Source organism: Meriones unguiculatus, chromosome 1 (assembly GCF_030254825.1).
Source record: "Meriones unguiculatus strain TT.TT164.6M chromosome 1, Bangor_MerUng_6.1, whole genome shotgun sequence".
Lineage (NCBI taxonomy): Eukaryota > Metazoa > Chordata > Mammalia > Rodentia > Muridae > Meriones > Meriones unguiculatus.
This window is the reverse complement of record NC_083349.1, coordinates 82,966,272-82,991,364: the sequence shown is the minus strand read 5'-3', so window position 1 is coordinate 82,991,364 and position 25,093 is coordinate 82,966,272. Positions and strand designations below refer to the sequence as shown.

Below are 25,093 nucleotides of genomic sequence, written 5' to 3'. Positions count from 1 at the left end.
GAGCACCAACATTCGTAAATGAAACATTATTAAAGCTTAAATCATACATTGATCCTAATACCTTAATAGTGGGAGACTTCAACACCCCACTCTCATCAAGGGACAGATCAACTAGACAGACACCAAATAGGGAAATAAAAGCACTCACAGAATCCCTAAATCAAATGGACCTAATAGACAGATCTTTTCACCCAAACTCAAAAGAGTACACCTTCTTTTCAGCACCGCATGGAACCTTCTCCAAAATAGACCATATAGTGGGTCACAAAGCAAGCCTCAACAGATACAAAAGGATTGAAATAATCCCTTGTATACTATCTGACCACCATGGACTAAAGCTGGACATCAACAACAACGGAAACAACAAACAGCCTACACACATGGAAACTGAACAACTTACTACTCAACGACAGCTAGGTTAAGGAAGAAATAAAGAAAGAAATTAAAGACTTCCTAGAATTCAATGAAAATGAAGGCACAACATACCCAAATTTATGGCACACATTGAAAGCAGTGCTCAGAGGAAAATTTATAGCACCAAGTGCCTGCAAGAAGAAATTCATAACATCACATACAAACAACTTAATGGCCCAACTGAAAACCCTAGAAAAAAAAGAAGCAGATACACCCAAGAGGAGCAGACAGCTGGAAATAATCAAACTCAGGGCTGAAATCAATCAATTAGAAACAAATAAAACTATTCAAAGAATCAATGAAACAAAAAGCTGGTTCTTTGAGAAAATCAACAAGATAGACAAACCCTTAGCCAAACTAACTAAAAAGCAGAGAGAAGCTATCCAAATCAGCAAAATCAGAAATGAAAATGGGGACATAACTACAGACACTGAGGAAATCCAAACAATTATTAGGTCATACTACAAAAGCCTATATGCCACAAAATTTGAAAATCTAAATGAAATGGATAATTTTCTTGACAGATTCCATCTACCAAAATTAAGTCAAGATCAGGTAGAAAGACTGAATAGCCCTATATCTCCCAAGGAAATTGAAGCAGTCATTAACAGTTTCCCCTCCAAAAAAAGCCCTGGGCCAGATGGCTTCAGCGCAGAATTCTACAAGACCTTCAAAGAAGTGCTAACACCAATTCTCCTCAAACTATTCCACAAAATAGAAACAGAAGGAACACTACCAAACTCATTCTATGAAGCCACAGTCACCTTGATACCTAAACCACACAAAGATCCAACAAAAAAAGAAAACTTCAGACCTATCTCTCTTATGAACATTGATGCAAAAATACTCAATAAAATACTTGCAAACTGAATCCAAGAACATATCAAAGATATCATCCACCATGAGCAAGTAGGCTTCATCCCAGGCATGCAAGGGTGGTTCAACATACGGAAATCCATCAATGTAAACCACATAAACAAACTGAAGGAGAAAAACCACATGATCATCTCCTTAGATGCTGAAAAAGCATTTGACAAAGTCCAACACCCTTTCATGTTTAAAGTATTGGAGAGATCAGGGATACAAGGCACATACCTAAAGATAGTAAAGGCAATATACAGCAAGCCTATAGCCAACATCAAACTCAATGGAGAGAAACTTAAATCAATCCCACTGAAATCAGGGACAAGACAAGGCTGCCCATTGTCTCCATATCTCTTCAACATAGTACTTGAAGTCCTAGCCAAAGCAATAAGACAACTAAAGGAGATCAACGGGATACAAATCAGAAAGGAAGAGGTCAAAGTGTCACTATTTGCAGATGATATGATAGTATACATGAGTGACCCCAAAAATTCAACCAGAGAACTCCTTCAGCTGATAAACACCTTCAGCAAAGTGGCAGGATACAAAATCAACTCAAAAAAATCAGAAGCCCTCCTGTATACCAAAGACAAAAAGGCTGAGAAAGAAATTAGGGAAACAACACCCTTCACAATAGCCGCTAATAACATAAAGTACCTTGGTGTGACTCTAACCAAGCAAGCAAAAGACTTGTTTGAGAAAAACTTCAAGTCTCTGAAGAAAGAAATCGAAGAAAATCTCAAAAGATGGAAAGATCTCCCGTGCTCATGGATTGGTAGGATTAACATTGTGAAAATGGCCATCCTGCCAAAAGCAATCTACAGATTCAATGCAATTCCCATCAAAATACCAACTCAATTCTTTACAGACCTTGAAAAAAAAAAAAGATTCTCAGCTTCATATGGAGAAACAAAAAACCCAGAATCTCCAAAATGATCCTGTACAGCAACAGATCATCTGGAGGTATCTCCATCCCCGATCTCAAGCTGTACTACAGGGCAACAATAATAAAAACTGCATGGTATTGGCATAGAAACAGAAAGGAGAATCAATGGAACCACATAGAAGACCCAGAAATAAACCCTCAAATACTCGGTATTTGACAAAGAAGCCAAATTCATTCAATGGAAAAAAGACAGCATCTTCAACAAATGGTGCTGGACCAACTGGATGTCTACATGCAGAAAAATGAAAATAGATCCATACTTCTCACCCTGCACAAAACTAAAGTCAAAGTGGATCAAGGACCTCAACATAAAACCAGATACTCTAAATCAGTTGGAAAAAAAAAGTGGGGAACAGCCTAGAACTCATTGGTACAGGAGACAACTTCCTGAACAGAACACCAACAGCACAGACTCTAAGAGCAACAATCAATAAATGGGACCTCATGAAACTGAAAAGCTTCTGTAAAGCAAAGGATACTGTCATCAAAACAAAGCGACTGCCTACAGATTGGGAAAGAATCTTCACCAACCCTTTATCTGACAGAGGACTCATATCCAGTATATATAAAGAACTAAAGAAGCTGAAAAGCAGCAAACCAAGTAATCCAATTAAAAAATGGGGAACAGAGCTAAACAGAGAATTCTCTGTAGAGGAATATCGAATGGCAGAGAAACACTTAAAGAAATGCTCAACCTCATTAGCCATTAGGGAAATGCAAATCAAAACAACCCTGAGATTTCACCTTACACCCATCAGAATGGCCAAGATGAAAAACTCAAGTGACAACACATTCTGGAGAGGTGGTGGAGAAAGGGGAACCCTCCTCCATTGCTGGTGGGAATGTAAACTGGTACAACCACTTTGGAAGTCAATATGGCGCTTTCTCAGACAATTAGGAGTAGTGCTACCTCAAGACCCCGCTATACCACTCCTAGGTATATGCCCAAATTTTGCTCAAGTACACAGCAAGGACATTTGTTCAACTATGTTTGTAGCAGCTTTATTTGTAATAGCCAGAACTTGGAAGCAACCCAGATGTCCATCAACTGAGGAATGGATACAGAAATTGTGGTATTTTTACACAATGGAATACTACTCAGCAATCAAAAAGGAGGAAATCATGAAATTTGCAGGCAAATGGTGGGATCTAGAAAAGATCATTCTGAGTGAAGTATCCCAGAAGGAGAAATAACTAAAAACATGGTATATACTCGCTTATATAGACCTACAAGATATGATAAACATAATGAAATCTACACACCTAAAGAAGATAATCAAGAAAGTGGACACAGGCGAAGATGATCAATCCTCATTTAGAAAGACAAATGGGATATGCATTGAATGTATGACAGGAGTCTACCGCAAAAGGCAGCTGAAAGACTCTAACTAGCAGTGTTTCAAAGCAGACACTAAGACTCATAACCAAACCCTCGGCAGAGTGCAGGGAATCATATGAAAGAAAGGGAGTTAGTATGATATGGAAAGGAGAGGAGCTCTACAAGGACCAAATATATCTGGGCACAGGGTCTTTTCTGAGACTGACACTCAACCAAGAACCATCTATGGATATAACCTAGAACTTCTGCTCGGATGTGGACCGTGGTAGCTCAGTAAGCAAGTAGTTTTCCAAAGTGAGGGGAACAAGGACTATTTCTAACAGGATCTCAAGGTCAGGCTCCTTGACTCCCCGCCCCCCCTTCCAGGGGAGGAGCAGTCCTGTTAGGCCACAGAGGAGGACTTCGCAGCCAGCCCTGAAGATATCTGATAAAACAGGGTCAAATGTAAGGGGAGGAGGTCCTCCCCTATCAGTGGACGTGGAAAGGGGCAGGGGAAGAGACCAGGGAGGGCATGTGGGGTTGGGGAGGGAATGAGGGAGCGGGATACAGCTGGGACACAGAGTTAACAAAATGTAACTAAAAATAAAAATAAAATTTAAAAAAAAAAAAAGGTCCTGAGTTCAATTCCTGCAACCACATGGTGGTGCCCAGTCATCTCTACTGGAATCTGGTATGCAGGTGTACATGTAGCTAAAACATTCATATACATAAAATAAATAAATCTTTAAAAATACTTTTTAAACTCTTCAAAATTTTGGTTTTTGCGTCTTCTTCCATTGCTTCTTGGAGACTTCACTATCAATGAAGTCATTCACTTTATTGCACTTGAGATGTTTTTCTTCACCTCCTGATGATGTGTGGCTCTCAGCGGCTATCACATTCTTTTCATTAACTATTGTAGTGTTTCCCCTTCTGTTGGAGTCTGATACTAACCATGTGACAGTTGCTTTCATAGCTAAAGGAAGATATGGCAAAGTCCTCACGTCTGCTATTTTGTTGTTCCCAAGACTCTCCTTACTGAGTTCTGCCAGTGCTGGGGATCTTACAGGCCAGATGGATGGAGTCACTGCCCAAGTATCTTACAACCTGATTCAACACCAGCCAGCCAGCATGGACAGAGACTCAATAATGTTTTAGAGAAAAGATAGGTAATTGAGTGTCACAGTGATGAGACTGTTGGCTTCTTGTCATGGACCACTTCATGACAGTTCCTCATAGGTTTTGGATGAAAAGACAGCGATCTGTTTCCAAGAGATGTGTTCACACGTGCCAAGTCCCAAGTGTAAACACTCCTCTGCACCCCCTTGTCTCATTCTACTCTGTTTCCACAAAAACCACAAGCTCTAAACTCCAGGTTAAAGCTGAGAAGTCTATTCCAAGCATGGCACAGTACAAGTTTTGTAAAGAAGTAAGAGGCTTGCTTTCATCCTCAGGATCCTGTTGTAAGTTCAGGACTACATAAAAGCATCTAAATCCGTGGGAGCTGGAGAGATGGCTCGTATCTTAAGATTTCTTACTGCTCTTACAGAGACCAGAGTTTGGTTTCCAATATCCATTCTGGGGAGCTCACAACTGTCCATAGCTTCAGGGATCCAAAGCCCACTTCTGGCTTCTTAATATGATGCAAACCCACACTCACATATGTACGTACAGACATAATTAAAATTTAAAATTCAATTAAAAAAAAAGCCCAAACCAAAATGCATTGGAATTTATTGGCTGAGAGATAGCAGAGTTGGCTGGGTGCCTTGCAAGTATGAGGAACTGGAGCGAATCCTCCACATCTCCATCAGCAACAACAAGAAAGCAAGGCACAGTGAGATGTGCCCCAGCAGTAGGGAAGCCCAGGAAAGAGATCCTTGGGCTTCCGGGCTGCCAGTTAGCCCCACCAGTGAGTTCCAGGCAATGAGAGACCCTGTCTCAAAAGCCAAAGTATCAGCACCTGAGGAACGACACCCAAGGTTGTCCTCTGGGCTCCACCTGCATACATGTGCATGTATAACCAAAAACTCTGTAGACCAGGCTGACCTTGAACTCTCAGACACCCACCTGCCTCTGCCTCTCGAGGGCTGGGATTAAAGACGTGTGCCACCACTGCTCCGCATAACCAAACACTACGCACCTCTCATCACACACACACACACACACACACACACACACACACACACACACACACATTAACAAAATCTGAATTCTCTTTGGAATGTGTTTTGTTCCTTCAAAAATTTTTTGACTTTGACTTGTTAGCTTTCTTGATCGTCTCCCTACAGTGGGTTGATGTGTTTACTTAGAAATCTCTTATACTGGGTGGACTGGTGCTGGACTTTAATCTCAGGAGAGCAAGAGGAGGGCAGGGACCTATGAACTTGAGGCTAGCCCAGGCCATTCCTATGAGACCCTGTCTAAAATAAGTGCATGCATGAGCGTGCGTGCATGCGTGCATGTGTGTGCGTGTGCGTGTGCGTGCGCGTGCGCGTGCGCGTGCGTGCGTGTGTGTGTGTGTGTGTGTGTGTGTGTGTGTGTGTGAAGTGATAGCATGGTAATTAAGAGCACTGGCTGCTCTTACAGAAGACCTGGGTTTTATTTCCAGAACCCACATGGTAGCTCACAACCATAATTCCAGTTCCAGGGGATCTGATGCCCTCTTTTGACCTTCAGGGGTACTAGGCATGCATGTGGTGCACAGACAGACATGTAGGCAAAAACACACAAATAAAAAATTGTTTTGAAAAAGCCCCACATTTGAAGCCCATGTGAAATGACCGCCTCCCTACCCCAGAGAGCCCCTGCACTAGCGTGCTTCCTGTTGCTGTGATGAAAGAGTAATCAAAAGCAACCTCAGGAGGAAAGGGTTGATTTGGCCTGTGTAGCCAGGGTACTAGTCCAAGAGGGACGCCGAGGCAGTAACCTGGAGACAGGAACTGAAGCAGAGACTAGACAGAAATGATGATTATCAGATTTTTCCATAGGGTTTTTCCTGCTTGTTTTAATTTATAGAAATAGGTCTTTCTTCTCTGTATAGCTCTGGCTCCTGGAACTGGCTTTGGAGAATAGGCTGACTTCAAATTCAGAGATCCTCCTGCCACTGCCTCCCAAGTGCTGGGACTAAAGGTGTGTGTCACTATGCCTGGTTCAGCTTGCTTTTCAGATACAACCCAGGACTACCTGCCTTGAGGCAGCACCACAGGGGGCTGGGCCAGTCTGATAGAAGCATTTTTTAACTTGAGGTTCCTTCTTCCCAGATGATTCTAGCTTGTGTCAAGCTGCTAAAATAGTAACCAGCACAGACCCTCAGCAGAGAAAGTACGGACAACTGATCTTAGCATAGCTACGAAGGTGTGATCTACAGTTATCTCATGAGCTCTCGGATGCTTCTGCCTTCCTTCTCGTTTGCTTGTGTGGGTGCCCATGTGAACCAGACATCTTAGTCCCACACTTCTGCGTGAGGTTTTCTGCACATCTACAGTGGAGCCTCGGGCACAGAGAAAGAGCTGCCCCTTTCCTCCAATCGCCCTTTCATCAACTTGCATTTATCCCCTTGCCCTGCACACAGGGACCAAGGAGGTGTACTTTTTGGGGGATACTTTAATATCCTTCTCTAACCCAATTACTTCCAGCCCCCCAACACTAGGTAGGTGAGAAAGAAGGTTAGAGGAGAAAGGGGCCGTAGACCTCTCTGACTACTTCCTGTGGTCAGAGTTGTTGGGTCCCCGCATCTTCAGCAATCCAGCAAGAGCAAACACAGCAGCAGCGACCAACAGCAGGGATCAGCAGCACCCTCCACAGGGCCTCTCAGACCTCTCCCACCTATACCCTCTCAAGAGTTCCCAGAACTAAACAATCTGTAGCTGGCAAAAATCACGCCCCCGTCAGAGCTGGAGACACATTATAATTAGCTGCTGTGGACAATCTGAAGCAGCCCCATACCCCATACCTGGGATTAAAACAAAAACATATTCACATAACATATCTGGGTTTTAAAAAACATCCAAATTCTCACTACAGTTCCAGAGACGTAAATCATTGTTCTAACTTTGTGTTTTAGGACACTGAACTTGCATTTGATTCACTATTTTAATTTATTTTATTTTATTGGCCGACTTGAAGAACATCCCACAAGGTAGAACAACTCACTTGACCCATTTATCTTGCCCTTAGCCTTGTTCCACCCAAATATTTCCTATTCTGAAGAATCCGGGTAGAGGGGGAACACCCATTTTAGCTGGCACAAATGGGAAAAATGGGGATCGTTATTAAATCAGAGCCTGCTTAAAACTGGAAGGATTTCCAGATAGCCGTTGTTTTCCTGGTAAATTACTGAGTCCTATGGGTGTCATGGAATAGAGATCCACATTTAAATACAAATTTTCATAACTTGTAACTCTTTCCAACTCCACAGGGGTTTTCACTGGCTGTAACTCAGGCTGGATTTTTCCTGTGGGATCCAAGACTAAACGTTTCCTGAACACTTTGCTCTGTTTTCTGACTTCCATCTTCTTTTTCCTAAAGACCAAAGAAAAAAATTCTGAGCAGTGCAGGTGTCCAGCAGCATCCTGTGGCCCAAGGTTCAGGCAAGGAACCTGATTGTGGGGCCTGGCTAGTTCTTGCCAGTATGGCCAGAGTGTGTTAACCCTTTATTTTAAGGGTTGGTTTGGTTTGGTTTGTTCTGACTCCCTCATTATGTCACCCTGGCTGGCCTGGAGCTCACCATGTAGAGCAGACTGCCCTCAAACTCACAGAGACCCATCTGCCTTTATCTCCTGGGTGCTGGGACTAAAGATGTACACCACCACCAAGAACCATGGCTGAGATTTTGATTACTCCCGGAGCTTTTCAGAGGATTAGGCCTTGCACATGAGTGTATTCTAAGGTTGGAGCACGTTAGCTCTGATTCTCTCTGGTGGTTTGTTAAAGCCTGAGCAGGGCGTATTGGCTTCGTTAGCAATTGAGCGATAGAATTAGGTGTTTTTTTGTTTGTTTTTTTCTTTAGTTCTTTTTTAAAATTCTCTCTCTCCCTGAATTGTTGGGGGTTTTTTGTTTTGTTTTGTTTTTGTTTTTCCCTGCATGTCTGTTTTTCCTGTCTGTGAGGGTTTGGATCTCCTTGAACTGGACTTCCAGACAGCTGTGAGCTGCCACACTGTGCCACCTCCTCAGCCGCACAGTGAGGGTTTTTACTGGGCGATGTTCTGGCCTACTGTAAATTCCTGTCATCCCAGATGTGGTAAAATGGAAAGTCAGCTCTGTTCCCTGCTGCTGAGCAGGCCTGCTTTCTCTGTCTCCCCAAGGTTTTCTCAGGTTTTCCTCACTTAACAAAGTTACAGAAATCTTGCCCATAATTTCTTAAGTCTTGTTTGAACTAGACTCTACTCTTTCAGAGGAGGAATCTTGCCTCTTCATCTTTGCATCGAAACCTCCTCTCCCCCCCTCCCCCCCCAGGGGCTGGTCCAGGGCCAGTGGATCTGTTAATATGAATTGGCGCTGCCAAGACAAGTCCTGGCGCTTGCCATCAGTCTTCTCAATTCTCACCACTTCTGTCTTCGTCATCACGGTCAATGGACGCCTCCTGCAGAAAATGATTCCTACTTCAGGCTATAGGATTCGGCTATGTCTCCTGTTACCAGGAAACCCCACCTCACCCCCTCCTCAGGCAAACAGACAATCCCCCTAAAGCCTCCAGTTGTTTACCTCTGGAGACCCGCCATCCCACCCGGTCTGGAAATGCACAGGGAAAGAGGGGTTGGCAGCAGGCAGGGAGTGCTGCCCGGGTCCGGGGCTGGGGACCTGTAGGGTTGGGAAGCTGGGCCGCCTCTCTCCCCGTTTTTTCCCATCCCCAAAGAGGACACCCCTCCTTCCGCCCGCCCGCTCCCCACCCTCGCGCAGTACCGCCTCCCCGCACCGCCCTTGCCCAGAGCCTCGCAGGCAGCCAGCAAGCGCCCGGAGCGCTCTGGGATGGGACTTGAAGGCGGCGGCTCAGGACACGACGTTGGCACGGGCTTCTTGGTCGCGTCCCGGGAGCGGTGCCCAGGGAGCTCTGCTGTTCTCGGCGGGGCGAGGCGGCGGACGACGGAGACCGATCCGCGCGGCTGCGCCCCTGCCTCGATTCCGGGTGCCGGCGGCGGTGGCTGCAGGTGAGCGTGGCGCGCTGCCCCGGGCGTAGACAGGCGATCCGCGACCGACAGACGAACAATCCGCCCCGCTCCCGGGGGAGGGAGGCGGCGCTGCCGGATCCCCTTGGCCGGGAGAAGTCTCGCCACGCCGGGCCAGGCGCGGGACGCACGGCCCGGCCGCAGCCCCGAGTGCCCCGCGGGGGCGCTGTGCGGCGTCGCAGGGACACTCAGACTAGCTCCACAATGACCAAGTGACTTGTTGAGCGGATTTGCCTTGACAGTTCTATCTACCAGGTAGAAAGTAACTGGGCTCCCCCTGTAGCCTGGTGTCTCAAGGCCGGTGTCATCTGGATTTTCTTTGCGTTCTCGTAACGGCTTGGCTTCCTTGTATTGCGGGAGAGGGATAGGAAGAGGGCATTTGTGTTAGCTGCTGGAAACGTGGTAAGGTCTCCAAAAGTAGGTGTTTTGGAAGATACTCTCCTCAGGGACTTGCTTCAGACACCCTAAACAAACCCACAGTAAGAATTCTGACCCTCCCACAATGAATCTGCAACCCTGCCTTTGAGGAATGGACAGTGAGGAGGTTGCAAGGCCAGGGGCAAGGAAAAGAGGCTTGGGAACTGGCGGTCTCGTTCAAACTCTTACTAGCTGGAGTACTTAGAGATAACCAACAACTCTGTGCCTCAGTTTCCTCTTCCAACTGGCGGGAATCATAATGCCCACAGATTAAAGAGGTTTGACAGAGGTTCGGAAAGGAGCTCTAGAAGTCTCCTATGCCGAGTGAGCTCTACCACCTACCTTTCCGGAAAAAGCAAGGAGTCTTGGTGAACAACAAACCTAACCCCTCCCTAATTCTAGAGAAAACCTCTTGAGGGGTGCTCCTAACCCGCAGGTAGTTTATCTGTGTTAGTGGAGTTTTTGTGCCAAAGTCCATGCTAGCGCCATATTCCCTCCTTGCTTTCAAACGGGTAGTTTCACAAATCCAGTCAAGATACCAAGGGAAATTTGTGGCCTCTTAGAAAGGTTCATCTAAGCCTCTGAATTTTGTTCTCGTAGAAAACACTGAAGAAGGCAAATACCTGCAGATTTTCACCTTCTATTTCCCTTCTGTTCCTACTTTTATTCCAGTTGACAGAATTCAGCTTCAGGCCCCAAAGCCAGCAGGCAGCTTTTTTCTATAGATCTCAGTTTTGGAGGTTCCAGACTCCAGACCCAGAATCAGGAGTCCCCAGGCCTGAGGGTCACTGTGGGAGGTATCATAGCATGACTGAAATCTGAGACACCCTTGGACGATTAGTGGGCCCTAAACTCCTACTGACTAAGACCATCAGTCTATGACAGCAAAAGCTAGGTGAAAGCTGGGCATGGTGGTGCATGCCTATAATCCTAGCATTCAAAATGTAGGCAGGCAGGGGGATTAGAAGTTGATTACATAATAAGACCAAATTATATGGATTATATGAGACCCTTTCTCAACAAAACAAAACAAAACAAAACAAAAGACAATTGAAAGAAGCCTCAAGATTTTAGGAAAAGCAAAGAGATGTTGCTCCTTGAAAGAGAAGGAAGAAATATGAGCTATTGGAGAGTCTGAAAAAAAATTCCAGTTTGCCTGGAAGCAGCTGGTAACTAAGAGAAGGCACAGAGTGATATGGGGTGGGGAAGGAGAGGGAGAGAAAGCATGGTCTCTGGGAAAGCTGGCTGAGTGAGCAGTGACCACGGAGGTGCTGGGACTGGTACAGCTCCGCTGAGAAGTGAGACCATCCAGCCAACAAGGGCATCTCCAGGGGCTCCCCTGGCATTTCCCGATGGTTCTGGACCACGCACAGCCTCCTTTCCCGGGAGTCTCAGGTCTCTGGAGGAAACTGAGTGGGTTTCTCCCCCCTGTCTGATGTGAACAGGGGGTGACACACAAGGCTCTGGGCATAGCTGATGCCCCAGAGAGTGGCACACAGTGTTGCTAGGAAACAGCGCCAGGATGTTCCTCCAACAGCTGGGTGAGCCCTTGGAGCTCCGGCTCATCAGGTCACCTTTGAGCTCTCAGTACAGTTCAGCAGCCAGACCGTCACCACAGCCCGAAGGTGGCTTAGCGCAGGGCTGGGCTAAACTTCCAGAGTCCTCAGCTATTGTAAGAAGTGACAGTGACAGTGACCTGGACCCATGAGGGAAGGCAAGGGTAGACCTCAAAGCACTGTTCTTGACATCTGAAGGACTGGAGTTTCAGTCCCATCTCCTCACACCTGTACCTTGTGCCTCAGTTTCCTCATTGTGACTCGGGAGTAGGATTGCTGGGAAAACTGACCTACCTTGCACACATGGAATGCTTGATGCAGGGCTGGCTCTGAGCAATTGCTCGGTGCTCACTGTACTTACACTGTAATAGGTTCTGTCACAGGTTCTGAGGGTTAATGTTAGTGAGAATCTGTCTAGTACTCTAGGTTACAGAATGAGTTGTTTGAAACAGAAAATTTCACAAAATAGTAGCACATAAAAACCAGTGACTGAGCAGGTTCAAAGGTCCAAGAACACTGACGGAGAAACTAGTGTGGATATGATATGCCCACTGGAATAGCCCCAGCCGTGTGAGGTTACTGTGAGAGCCTCCACGGCTGCTACAACAAATCTCCACACATGTGGTGGCCTCACACCAACTACTTATCTTGCAGGCCTGGAGGTCAGAAGCTGAAGTGGTCTTAAGGGGCTCCGTGAAGATGTCGGCAGGGTGCATTCTTTCTGCTGGCTCCAGGGAAAATGTGGCTCCTCCTGTTTTCTGACTTCTAAAACTGACTGCTTTATTCGGACTCTGTATCTCCCCTCCCCAGTTGGTGTATCCCCCACCATACATGTTCTCATCTGTTCCTCCCTTCCTGCTGCCCTTCATCCATTGCTGTCACACAGATTTTTGTAATTACATCGAGCCTATGAGGAAAATGAAGGCTCATTCCACCATCTCAAAACCTTGAACCATCCATACCAGCTTTTTGAGCCCTGGGCTTTTCAAACTCCTACCAGAAGTCGCTACTTGCCTTCTTTTTGTACTTTGTGTATTTCTCTGAGCAACAACAATTTGTCTCTGGGCCCCTGAAGACCAGATGTCTCCCCGACAACAGCATCAGGTGACTGTTCCAGTCTAGAAATTTCTACCACCCAGTCCTCCTCCATTTCCAGTGAAATACAAGGAATGAATCCTGACACAGGGCAAGGCTTCTGCTAAGAAAATGCCCAGCAAATGGTTTTTAACTTCCCCAAGATTCCTAGATGTGGCTGTATTAGTTTCCCATACAACAACTCATTGAAAATTTAATGGGTCAAACCAACAAAAATGCACTAGTTTATTATTATGGAGGTCTGGATTCTGAATGATTATCATTGGGTAAAATCCAATGTGCTCAGAACTGGAGCCTTCTGCATCTCCTTCCCTCCACCTTCCAGAGGCTTCCGGTATCCTTGGCCTATTGTCTTGATCAAAGTCTGTGAACACCACAATGCCACCTGCTGGCTTCTCTCTTCTGCTTTTACTGTTGAAGACCCTTATGGTTACATCAGGATTACTTGGATAGTTCAGGGCTATCTTCATATTTTGATTTTTAAACATTTGTTTATTGTTATTTTATGCTTGCATGTATGTAAATGCATTACATGCATGTCTGGTGTCCTCACAGGCTAGAAGAAGGCATCAGATCCTCTTACGCTGTGAACTTCTGTGTGGGGGCTGGAAACTGAGCCTGGACTCTGAGCATGAGCTCAGAACCGCTGAGCCTCATTGGTATTAGTATTAGTATCAGTATTAGTTAGTATAACAGGGTCTTGCTGTATAACTCAGGCTGGCTTTGAGCTCACGGTTCTCCTAATGCAGCCTCTTGACTACAGACATTACTGGGGGGTGTTTTCCACCACATCTGGCATCTTTCTGTTTTAAAAGAGATTTTTAAAAGGTCCTCTGATTAGTGGTCTTAATTCCTGTCCTTAATTTCCCTGAGGACAGAGACACTTTTAGAGAGCTACAAAGCCCCTACACTGGGCTTGAGTGCGTACTCTGGGGAGTGGCCAGCAGTGCAGCCTTGTCCTCACTAATCTTTTCCCTCTACAAGATGCACAGTGGCCCATGTAGGGCAGGGCCCTGAGAAGCATTCTTTAAGTTTCTTGTTTCATTTCTGGCTGCTCTGAGAACAGAGCCCTGTTAACAGTGAATGCTTGTCTGGGGTTGTAGCTCTATAGGGGAATGCTTGCCTCGCATGTGCAAGAACCAGCTTTCAGTTCCCAGCATTTACCTATTTATTGTGATGCTAGGGATTGAAGGCCAGACCTCACAACATGCTGGGCAAGAGCTTCACCAACTGAGCTGAACTCGCAGCTTCGATCCCTAGCACTGAAAGATAAGCAAATGAACAAAGAGGTGTGTAAAAAGAGACACAATATAGGACAGTGGAGCTTTGCACAGTGAATAATGCAACCACCTGCTAGGTCTGTGCCCCAGAAGCTCCTTGTTGAGTCCAAGTGAACTATTACCCATCTCTGATGGCACCTCTGTCAACAAAGGTTACTTTTTGGAATTAAACTTTTTATGATGCTAACATATGGGAAAGCACACAAATCAAGGAAGCTGCTGGATGTGAGCATCAATCTGATTTATCAACAGAATAATCCCAGCGCCCAGAATGCCCTTCGTAGCCATCCCCTCCTGTAGCCACTGTACTGCTGTCTACGACTGTAGACCAGTTTTTCTGCCCTGTTCACTATTACAGTGATAATTTATCACGCGTGTTATGCACCATGTTATAGACAAAGCATGATTCATTCCAACATGTTATAGACAAAGCATGATTCATTCCAACTGCCACAGAATATCTCACCACGGTACAGTTGATGTGCTCAGCTGTTCAGGGCTGTTTGAGTTGTTTCCATTCACACTTTATTTTGAAAGGGTGGTACCTACGCACCACCTCGCTTGTTATAATTCTATTCAAGCAGAAATGAAGACACTCTGTGGAGGTGTGGTTCTGCAAGGGGGAGAGAGAGAGAGAGAGAGAATGCATGTGTGTTTATGGGTTCCCATAGAGTCCAGATGAGGTCCTCAGATCCCCTGAACCTAAAGTTATGGGAACTGCCAGAAATAAGTTCTGGGAACTGAACTTCAGTCTTCTGGAAAAGTGCTCCTAACTTCTGAGCCCCTTAAGGGGAATTTTAAAAGAGCAACAAATGCATAGCTAAGTGGTGTGGATGTATGCTTTCAGAACATCCTGAAGATCCAACTGTCCATATGGCCTATAAGTTAGGACTGTTGGCCTAGGATAAAATTTCTGGTGGCACACACCTGTAATCCCAGCATTCAGGGAGGCAGAGGCAGGCAGATCTCTATGAGTTTAAGGCTAGCCTGGCTTATAAAGTGATCCCAGGACAGTCAAGGCTACACAGAGAAACCCTGTCTCAAAAATAAAACAATAAAAATAAAAACAAAAAACCCAACCCCCCAAAAACTTCTAGTGACATATAATATATGGATTCAAACGTTGCTGTGTTCTAAACAACCTGGGAGTGAAGATGCTAGGAGCCTCAGAAGATCTTTAGTGTAATATATCATCTGTGTTAGAGAGGCAAGTAACATTCAAAACATCATTTTATGAAACAACAGAGAACTTTGTTTTGTAGAATATTTTTCATTACACACCATTATTTCTAAGTTCATATGCTGTTTCACAATTAAAAATGTCTTCAGTATGGATCTGTGACAACATTGTGAGAACTTACTGCCTGGGTGACAAACATGAGGCAGAGTACCACGTAGGCAATGACAGCCACGGAACCAACATGAGCAAGGACATCCACTGCAAAACAGTCTGGAACCTCAGGTAAATGTGGGAACATCACATTGGAGAGATGGCCAGTGGTCAGTCATGGAGGGCCTGAGTGTGCCATTTGTCCAGTGAGACCATCTATGGACCTCAAACAGGTGAAGGGGCACCTGGAAGAGTCTGGGTATGAAAGGCCTGGGCTGCAAAATTGGCTGCAGCCGTGGAAGCAGCTAGAAGACAGGAAGGAAGCAGCGAGAAGGTGGAGTTTGCTCACTCCTGATTGCACTCAGGATACAGAGGGCAGGTGGAAACTAGTTTGCAGTTACTGGTCCAGGTGGACCAGTAAGCCAAGAGGTAACCTTGACCATGAAAGGGTTTGAACAGGAGAAGACGAGCTCATGTCTGGACAAGCTGAGTTGGCACCAAATGATGACCTCTGGTCATCATAGGCAATCATGTCAGGTCAACTTGATAATAACCAGGGTCTAAAATTTCAACCTGCCTGTGTACCATGGGTGCCTTTATCTCTTAACGTACATTTGTTTCCCATTTGCTGGCCATGCAGGAGATGGCAGTTCTCATGATAGATGGAAGAAAGGTGGAAGAGGCCTGCCTCTGAGGTTCATTCTCAGTGTAGCCTGGTTTTCTGTGAATGCAGAAGTCATATATGCATATGTGCTGACAGATGTCTGTGACAGACACAGCTGCTGACCCTGTGCCCCTCTGTCTCTCTCTGACTGCCTGAGAGGGGGCAGGGGTAGCATCTTCATGGCTCTGCCAGTTAACTGGCTCTGAGGCCTTCGAGGGTCTCTCCCTATAACTTTAGTGTTCCATACACAAAAGCAACATCTTACTTCTTTGCAGGATGATGGTGGGGATCAAATGAGATGACAGTTTGCAGAATACTTGGTTCCCTGCCAGGACTGCAATAGGACTAAAAAACACCAGTGCCCTTCCCACTTTTTTTCTTAATTACATTAAAAATTCTGTCATATGTATTTGTGTGTATGTATGTAAACACACGCGTGGAGGTCAGAGGACAGCTTGTCTTGGAAATAGAGCTCAGACTGTCAGGTTTGACAGCAAGGGCCTTTACCCACTGAGCCATACCCCTAGCCCTCTACTCTTTTCTTATGTGAATGGGGCTTAGCAGTGCCTGTAGACTTTTCAGGATAGAGGGTTCCCTGTGGTCTTGTTTTGGAAGAGACGCCACTTTCACATCATGTCTCTTGCTGATGATGACACACAAGTGAAGAAGTCACATGAGTATCGAGAGTCAGGTCTCTCAGCTCAAGACCACAGGTCTTGACTTTGGAGGCATCCTGGCTTGCCTGGTGAGTCAGAATGGCGATGCCTAGAAGGACCCTAGCTGTCAGAGATGTATCCTTTCTCTGCCCCAGCCTCTTGGTAAAGCAACATGAAAGAACTCATTGTCTCATGGAGAGGAGAAAAATGGCTAAAACAAAAGTCAAAGTGCTTGGATTATTTCAAAATATTCCTTCTGTGCTCCCTGATGCTTTACTGGAGGCTGTTCAGATTGAATGAACCTCTATTTCCCACACAAAAGTTCTTCTCATATGCTCAAAAGCCATTTCATTTTCCACTTAGAGATGATCCATATTCTTCAGATGCCAGCAGCTATAAATGCCCAACTAAGAAAGCACCATTGACCCAGGGACATGCATCAGCTTATTATTATGTAAAAAATTTCATATTGTCTGATGCTAATATTGTCATTATTATGAAGTTATATACAATCTTTTCTATTTAATTAGCATATATTAGTTATGAATAGTAATGGGTTTCATTATGACATTTCAGATACACATCCAATGCATTTGGACCATATTGGCCCCCATTACCCTTTCTTTTCCCCCCCCTGTTCCCAATCATCTCCTTTCTCTTCCCAGCTCATCCTTCTTCTACATTCATGTCTCAAAAGCTTTAATGGGGTTTTCGAGGAGATGGAGGACAACCTTGCAGAGTTGTCTCTTCCCAACCAAATCTCCAGGTCTGAGAAGCAAGCTGTCGTAGCTCCTGATCATCTCCCTTGCCTGCCTGTCTGTGTCTGGTGCACCGCCTCCATGTGTATGGTGTGTGTGTGTCTGTTAGTGTGTGTGTTCTAATGTTACAGGAATGTGGGCAGCTTACAATCAGTACACCAGAAGAAAATGTCTCTTCCTCTCCTAGCAACCATTAGCTACCTAGAGATTCTCAGAAGGGACAGGTCCTGGGAGCTTGTCTCCCCTCCATGGGGGAGTATTAACAGGCCCATCCAGCCTTGTGGAGGTTTTATGTAGGTAACCACAGCTCCTGAGAGCTGTGACAAGCTATGGTCATGTCATGACCAGAAGACAGTGTTCCACACCATTCCATTTCTTCCTCCAGCTCTTCATTGTTGCCATTAAAATTTTTAATAGCTTTTTGAAGTTTAACATACAATAGAATTCATTAATTTTAAAGGATACAATCTGATAAATTTCAACAAATGCATCACTCCACCATAACAATAATGCAAACATTTCCACAGCCTCTTAGGATTCCCTTCCTTATTTGGTTCCTTTTCTTATCCACAGGCCCCTAGAAACATTGATTTGCTTCCTGCTTTTGCCATGTAGTCTTGCCTTTTATTGAATTTCATATAATCAAAGAATTATATAACTTTTTTTGTGTCTGTTGCTTTCATTTAGTGTGATTCTGAGATTCATCCAGCAGATCACTCCTGTAGTTGCTCAGGAGGAGTCTGGTGTGTGGATGTACCATAATTTGTTTCCCATTCATCAGTTGATAGTCATTGGACTGTTTCCAGTGTTCCGCTTTTAAAAATACAGCCTCTGTAAGCATCTGAGAAATAGTTATTGTGCAGGTGTACACTCTTATCTTCTAAGTAAGTATTGAGGACCTGGGCTGATAGAGGACACAATGTTTGCTTTTCCTGGGGTTGAAGTGTGTCTTAGGGAATGGAACTCTTGATGCTAAAAGCATGGGTGAATGGAAGCAACGGGTCACCTTGTGCTGCGTTATTTGGTGAGGTATAACACTATGAGAATCTGGCAGCTGTGTTCCAAAATGACACAGTTTTCCATTCTCGCCAACAAAGAATGAGGGTTCCAGTTCCTTACATCCTCTCGGTGCTTCATTGCATCATTTGGTTGGGGAAGTCCTGGTGGATTTGTTGAGGTTCCTCGTGGTGCCTTCACCTGTATTCCCCTAATGATTAAGTGTGTTGAACATCTTTCCATGTTTATCCTCTAGATATCTTCTTTGATGATGTGACTCTTCAAACCTTTGGACTTTTGAAGTGGTTGTTCATTTTGTTTATGAAAAATGATATATATCTTTTATATTTACTTTACAAGTAATCTATCATACATATTTATAAATATTTTCTACTAGTTTGTGACTTATCATGACATTTCCTTTTGAAATAAGAAAACTTTAAATACTTTCAGATGCTTATATATATTTAAAAATTGTGGATTTGGGGCTGATAAGATGGCTCAGTGGATAAAGCTGCCAAGCCTGACAACCTGAGTTTGATTCCTGGAATCTACATGGTAGAAGCGGAAAACTAAGCTTTGCAAGTTGCCCTCTGAGTTTCCTGTGCACACTTAGTATACATGTATTACACACAAGTACACACACACATAAAATAAACACACGGAAAAACTTGAAAAACTATGAACTTGTATTGTTTTGTAAGTGCACAGATGAGCTGGTTTTATGATAGTGAAATGGCTCACCGTGACGAAATGTATGTATATTCTCTACTAATTGTCTTCAGTGCAGAATGATAATATAATAAGTCAGGAGATAGGCCGATGGCTCAGACTGTGAAGTATCTGCTGAGCAGACTTGAGGTTGTGAGGTAGATCCCCACAATACACATAAAGCAATGAATGGGCCAGAGTCTCAGCACTGGGCATCAGAGTCAGGGGGATCCTTCAGCTTGCTGCCAGCCGGTGTAGCCTTAACAACTGCTAACCAGTCTAGCCTTAACAACCAGCTCCAGCTCCTGTGAGGGATTCGGATTCAGGAGAGGGAGGAAGATGTTTACAGTTGATAAATTTCTGACATTCACATCTACCAGCACACGTGAGCACAGCAGATCCCATGTATGTACCTCACACACACAATCACAGACAGAATTGAAATTTTATGATTATCTTAGTTGTATGCATTTATGGGTTAGTATAATAATAATAATAATCTGCTATATAATCTATAACAAAATTAGCATACTAGGGATTTGTATCTCCTTAAACTATTTTATAATAACTTATTGTTTTGAAATTATAATTACATCATTTTCCCTTTCTCTTTCCTCTCTCCAATCCTCTCTCATGCACCTTTGCTTTTTGTCAAATTCATGGCTCCTCATGGTTCCCTTTTCTTTCATTGAAATACAACCCACTCAGTCTGTATACATTACCTGCATGTACATGATCTAACCACATGGTATTGGAAACCATGCTAACGTGGAAGGCAGAGCTCTTCCCTCAGGAAGACCACTGCTGTCACCCTCAGCATTTCCCAATAGCCTGTTGTTCTTTGTCTAGGCTTCAGGTCCTGTGAGCACTTCCCCTTCACATTAGCCTGTCTGTCGGTGGTGGTGTTCAGGTCTTGTTTAGGCCGTGATGAGACTTGATGGGTGTTGCCTCTCTTGTTCCTGTCTTACTTTCTCTCAACCCCCTCTTCCACAGTGATTCCTGAGCCTTCCATGAAAAAATGTGCTGTACACATGTTGGCTGGGATTGGGCACTATACAATCTCTTGATCTCTTAGTTGTGGTTTCTGTAATGGTCTTTGTAGCTAAGAAAAGTTTGTTTCTTTTTCTTTTGGGGGGGTGGTGGTGGTGGTGGAGACAGGGTTTCTTTGTGTAGCCCTAGCTCTGTACACCTGGCTGACCTGAAACTAACAGAGATCCTCCTGGCATTTGCCTCCTGAGCGCTGGGATTAAAGAGTCCCACCATTGTGGGACTGAGAAATTTCTTTGATAAGGGGTAAGAATTATACTTGCCTGTGAATATAAAGATAAATATTTAGAGTATAGCTAGGAACTGTTCTGGTTTAGTAAATTTGTGTTTAAACCATTTTTAATCTTAGATTAGCACCAGGCATGGTAGTACACACATTTAATCCCAGCACTTGGGTGGCAGAGGCAGGAGGATATCTTTGTGAGTTCAGAGGCTGGCCCGAGAAATATAGTGAGGCCCTGTCTCAGAAACCATAGATCAACATGTATACACAATTGGCTCAAATACAGAATGATGAGAACAACAGCAGACATGGCTGGTGGGATGCCTCAGTGGGTAAAGGTGCTTGTCCCCAAGCCTGATAACATGAGTTGTTGATGTTAAATCTATGGAGCAAGACAGATTGAACTGGAGGACCTTCAACTACATGAAACGAGTCAGACACAGAAAGATATGATGCGGTAAATCCCTTACAGATGGTGCCGCACCTTTAGAGCATCATATCAAACTGTGCAATTAATATCAAGTAATTATGAAATCAAGTGATAGGCTCTACGATTAGAAGAAGAAGCAAGTGCTAGAGAAATGGCTCAATAGAGAAGAGCACTAGCAGCCCCTGCAGAGGACTGAGGTTCAGTTCCCAGCACTCTCAGTGACTCCCAGCTGTCTGTAGCTGCAGTTCCATGGGATCAGATGCCCTCTTCTGGACGCCAGAGGAGTTGCATGCAGGAAAACATGGAGGAAAAAAGAAAAAGAGGCGAGATAGTCTCAGTTTTCCCCCTTTTTCTCTTCAGAAGGAATCTCAGAGTTAAAGCTATAGAAAGTGGCCACTTCAACTAGAGGACTGAAACTATTTAAGTGTGGGAAGACAGACGAAAGTTATCTACAATGAACGAGTCTCTGATAAGCCACGTGACTTTAGGAAATGTGCTTGTCTGAGTTACTGTAAGAATTCAGTCAGTTAGTATTTTCAAAGCCCAGAGCCTGGCACAGTAAGCACGGAATATTCATTGCCCATTTTTTAAAAAAAAAAAAAAAATATATATATATATATATATATATATATATATATATATATATATATATATATATTGATGCTGAGTAAAAAGTTTCAGGAGTTGACAGTCTTAAGTTCATCAGCCAGCTCCTAAAAGCTGTTTGCTGAGCAGTGGTGGGGGTCTGTTGTTTGTTTTAATTCCTGACATTGGTCTTTGCCTCAACCCTGCCCTCTTTCTGCCTCTATCAGTTAAACAGCCTTGGCCTTTCATGAATGGGCACCTGGGGATTTTACATTGGGCCAATTTGGTTTTCTGCTAATTGATGTTATGTGTGACCTTGGGCAAGCTACTTAACTTCAGTGTGCCTTTGGGAACGAAGGAAGAGTGTTAGCTAAATGAATGAGTTAATACAAGTAAAGCGTTTCGATATTCCTGGTATGGGAACCCAGACCAGCATAGGGCACAGGCCTCAGTCACTGTGTCATGCTCCCTCTTAATAAATGTAGAAAGGTTTGGGACACAAGCTGAGGCAGGAGGATGATGAGTTCAAGACCAAGCTGGGCTACACAGCAATACTCTGTCAAAACAAAAGAAGGTGGGAAGCCGGGCGTAAGGGGCTACTACCCATGTCAGCTCCACACTGATTTCTGGGAATATTAATGTCTATTAATTTATGAAGCTTTGCTGTTGATAGGTAGAAAGACCATTACTACCTGGAATTCTAGGATTTTTTTTTCCTTTTTCAAATCTAAGATGTAGAATGTGCCTATGATAATAAATTGAATTGATAAAAACCTTCAAGGTAGATTGGTGATCCAAGGTAATGATGGACTTCTGCATGGCTTCTGCCAGCTCAAGAGTACTCCAGAGGCCCTGGCCAACCAATGTGATACCCTCAAGTTTGAAAGTGGAAAAACCAAATAAGTGGCAAGTTTGGGACATGAAAAATCAGGGTGGTGGTGCTGCATCGTCCTGATGTTATGGACACCCAGAAATCTCACTTGCTTTTCTTATGTTGTATTACAGTCGTGCCTCTGCTCCTCTTGAAGATGGAGAAGATGTTGGGGTTCTTGCTGGTGCTTGGGCAGCTACTCCTTCTCTTCCCGGCTGGAGCCAGAGAGCGTCCCCAAGCCAGGCTCTCCTCCAGAGGCCGACATATCAGGACACATCCCCAGACGGCACTTCTGGGTGAGTGAGTGGAGCCTACAGCAGCAGGCAGTGCTGTGGTGGGGGAGGGCCCTGGACCAGAGCACCTGGGCTGGGGACACTCCTGCCTCTGTCTCTTCTGCTGGCTGTGCTGGGGACTGGGGGAATCCCATTGGCAATTGGCACATCCAGGTTTTCACAGTAAAATTAAGCTGCTTCTATTTTAAAGCCTTGGGGTTTAATTTGGGCTCATGACTTTGCTCTAATACACAAGAGAAAAGGAATTTTCTTCTGAAAATATCCTTGTTGGACTTGCCTGGACAGGGTGTTATGAGAAAAAAATGTATTAAACTTGTCTGGATAGATCTGTCCATGTGCCAGCATATGGTGGTATAGGGAAAAGCAGGGTGGAAAAGCCACACTTGCCAGCCAGGCTCAGCCCAATCATGTGACCTTCTCTTCAACTTCACAGGAGGGCATCTTCTGTTTTCTGTGTGTTTGCATTTCTTCCCATGTTTGGAACACTGTTCAGGCCACACTGTAGTCCTGAAATAAGTCACTTTGGCCACATTTATGGTGTTTCTCAGTATAATTTACTCCCTGGTTATTTGCTTACAAGCATTTCTCAGAATGTTGAGTAGAAACAAAATTGTCTCTCAGGTTATTTATTTTATTTATTTATCAACAGGGTATCAGTACATACCTCTGGCTGGTCTGGAACTCTCTATGTAGAGTGGGCTGGCCTCAAACTCAGAGATCTGCTTGTGCCTACCTCCTGCCTGAGTGCTGTGATTAAAGGCATGTGCCACCATGCCCAGCCTACTTAGGTTAAGTTTTTGTTCAAACTTTTTAGGCTTAAAAAGCATAAACATGTGTATTTTATATCTGTATTTAAGTCAGGGTCTCAGTAACAAATGGGGTCGGGAAGGTGGTTTAGCTGGTAGAGTCCTTGCTGTGCAAGCATGAGGACATGAGCTTGATCACCAGAGCACATGCTTTTTTTAAAAGCCTGATATGGTGTTGTGTGCTGTGTCCAGCACTGGGGAGCCGGGACAAGCGGCTCTGTAGGGTCAGTGGCTAGTTGACTCACCTACTTGGCCAGCCTCGGGCAAGTGACAGGCTGTCTCACAAGAACAAAGTGGATGGAGTCATGAGGAGTAACACCCAATGTTGACCTCTGGTCTACACAACCCTGCACACACATGCACCTACACACACATAAACATGTGTATACACACACATATACCACTGTCAAAAATGCCCGTGTACCCATTTCTCCCATCAGCGTACTCCTCTCTTCCCTTACTCCTCTACCTGGAATATCTCCATTGTGACCAACGTACGCTGGAGTGTGGGAGGCTGAAGATCAGCAGCCTCCATGACGAGTGTCCAGTGAGGTGGGGGCGCCACCAGGCTGCCATCTGAGCATGTCCTCCTAGCTTTTTGATCTCAGGAATATTCCTCATATACTCAAGAACAAATCGAGAACTTCAAAGAGCTTCTTTGTGGGCTAGAATTACCATAAGTTACTGTACCAGTAAATCAAAGTGAAACCTAAAAAATATTGGTTAATAAAAAACAGCAATAAATCCATACTATGTTGATGCAAATTATGGTGGCTCATGCCTTTAATCCCAGCACTTGGGAGGCAGAGGCAGGTGGACCTCTGAGTATGAGGCCAGCCTGGTCTACAGAGTGAGTTCCAGGACAGTCAAGACTATACAGAGAAACCATGCCTGGAAAAACAAAAACAAATTATTTTATCAATAATAAAAATTATTAAAAGTAGTATTTCTCTCTTAAATTTTGTGGATCTCTTTAATGTCTGGTTTAATATAACATTAATGGATTCCTGCATTTCATTCATTCAATATGTGATGACTTTGGAGCATCAGCTGGGTGCTGGGATTGAATACAGGCCATGCTAGGCCATTGCTTTAACACTCAGCTACATTTTCAGCCACTGAGTGTTTTGGTCGGGCTATACATTGACAGCACACAGATACACATGTCACATGTATCTGGAGAAATGAGAGGCATCTTGTAGCAGTCTTCTCACATAGTCTCCTTTACAGCACATGAAACTTGACAGACAGTGGTTTCTTGAAATTAGTTGTAGTGTGGAATTTAAAGCCACATCAGTCAACCTTTTTTGTTATATGCACTCTTGAAAGTCTGAGAGAATGAAAGGTGAACATGAGTGTTATGAACACAGTTCTGACCTCATGGATCTCCTGAAGGAGTTTCAGGGAACCTAGGGCTTCCCAGACCACTTCAATGATAGCTGGCTTAAGGGAACAGTGCTTGTGAAGATCATGGAAACCATGACCACGGAGAGCCCCAAGGCTGAGCAGAGGGATAAGCCTGGAGCTCAGAGGCAAACTCAGATATTGCCCTGAGGATGCTGGCCTGACTCACGTGGGGGATCTGAGCCAAGCTAAGATCAAGGAACTGATGATTCAGAACTTCAAGAGCTTCTAGGGAAAGTCTGAGCCTTTCAGGGGAAAGAAT

General features: G+C 44.5%; 2 protein-coding genes across 5 annotated transcripts in view; one reads left to right on the top strand and one right to left on the bottom strand.

Moving 5' to 3' along the window:
- Window positions 1-7,662: 7,662 nt before the first annotated feature.
- LOC132652443 (uncharacterized) lies at window positions 7,663-10,604 on the bottom strand. Its single transcript, XM_060378088.1, has 3 exons — window positions 10,557-10,604; window positions 9,090-10,054; window positions 7,663-8,066 (listed from the first exon to the last, which is right to left on the bottom strand). Exons 1-2 carry the CDS (start codon window positions 10,602-10,604, stop codon window positions 9,245-9,247), a joined length of 858 nt encoding a protein of 285 aa, XP_060234071.1. The 3' UTR covers window positions 7,663-8,066; window positions 9,090-9,244.
- Window positions 9,557-25,093, top strand: part of Matn2 (matrilin 2) — a 134,805-nt gene continuing 119,268 nt past the window's right edge. For all 4 annotated transcript variants that reach the window (XM_060392962.1, XM_060392960.1, XM_060392957.1 and 1 more), the window contains exons 1-2: window positions 9,557-9,691; window positions 22,463-22,624. In XM_060392962.1, the coding sequence (XP_060248945.1) occupies window positions 22,486-22,624 (139 nt within the window). In that variant the 5' untranslated portion in view covers window positions 9,557-9,691; window positions 22,463-22,485. The remainder of the gene's footprint in view (window positions 9,692-22,462; window positions 22,625-25,093) is intronic.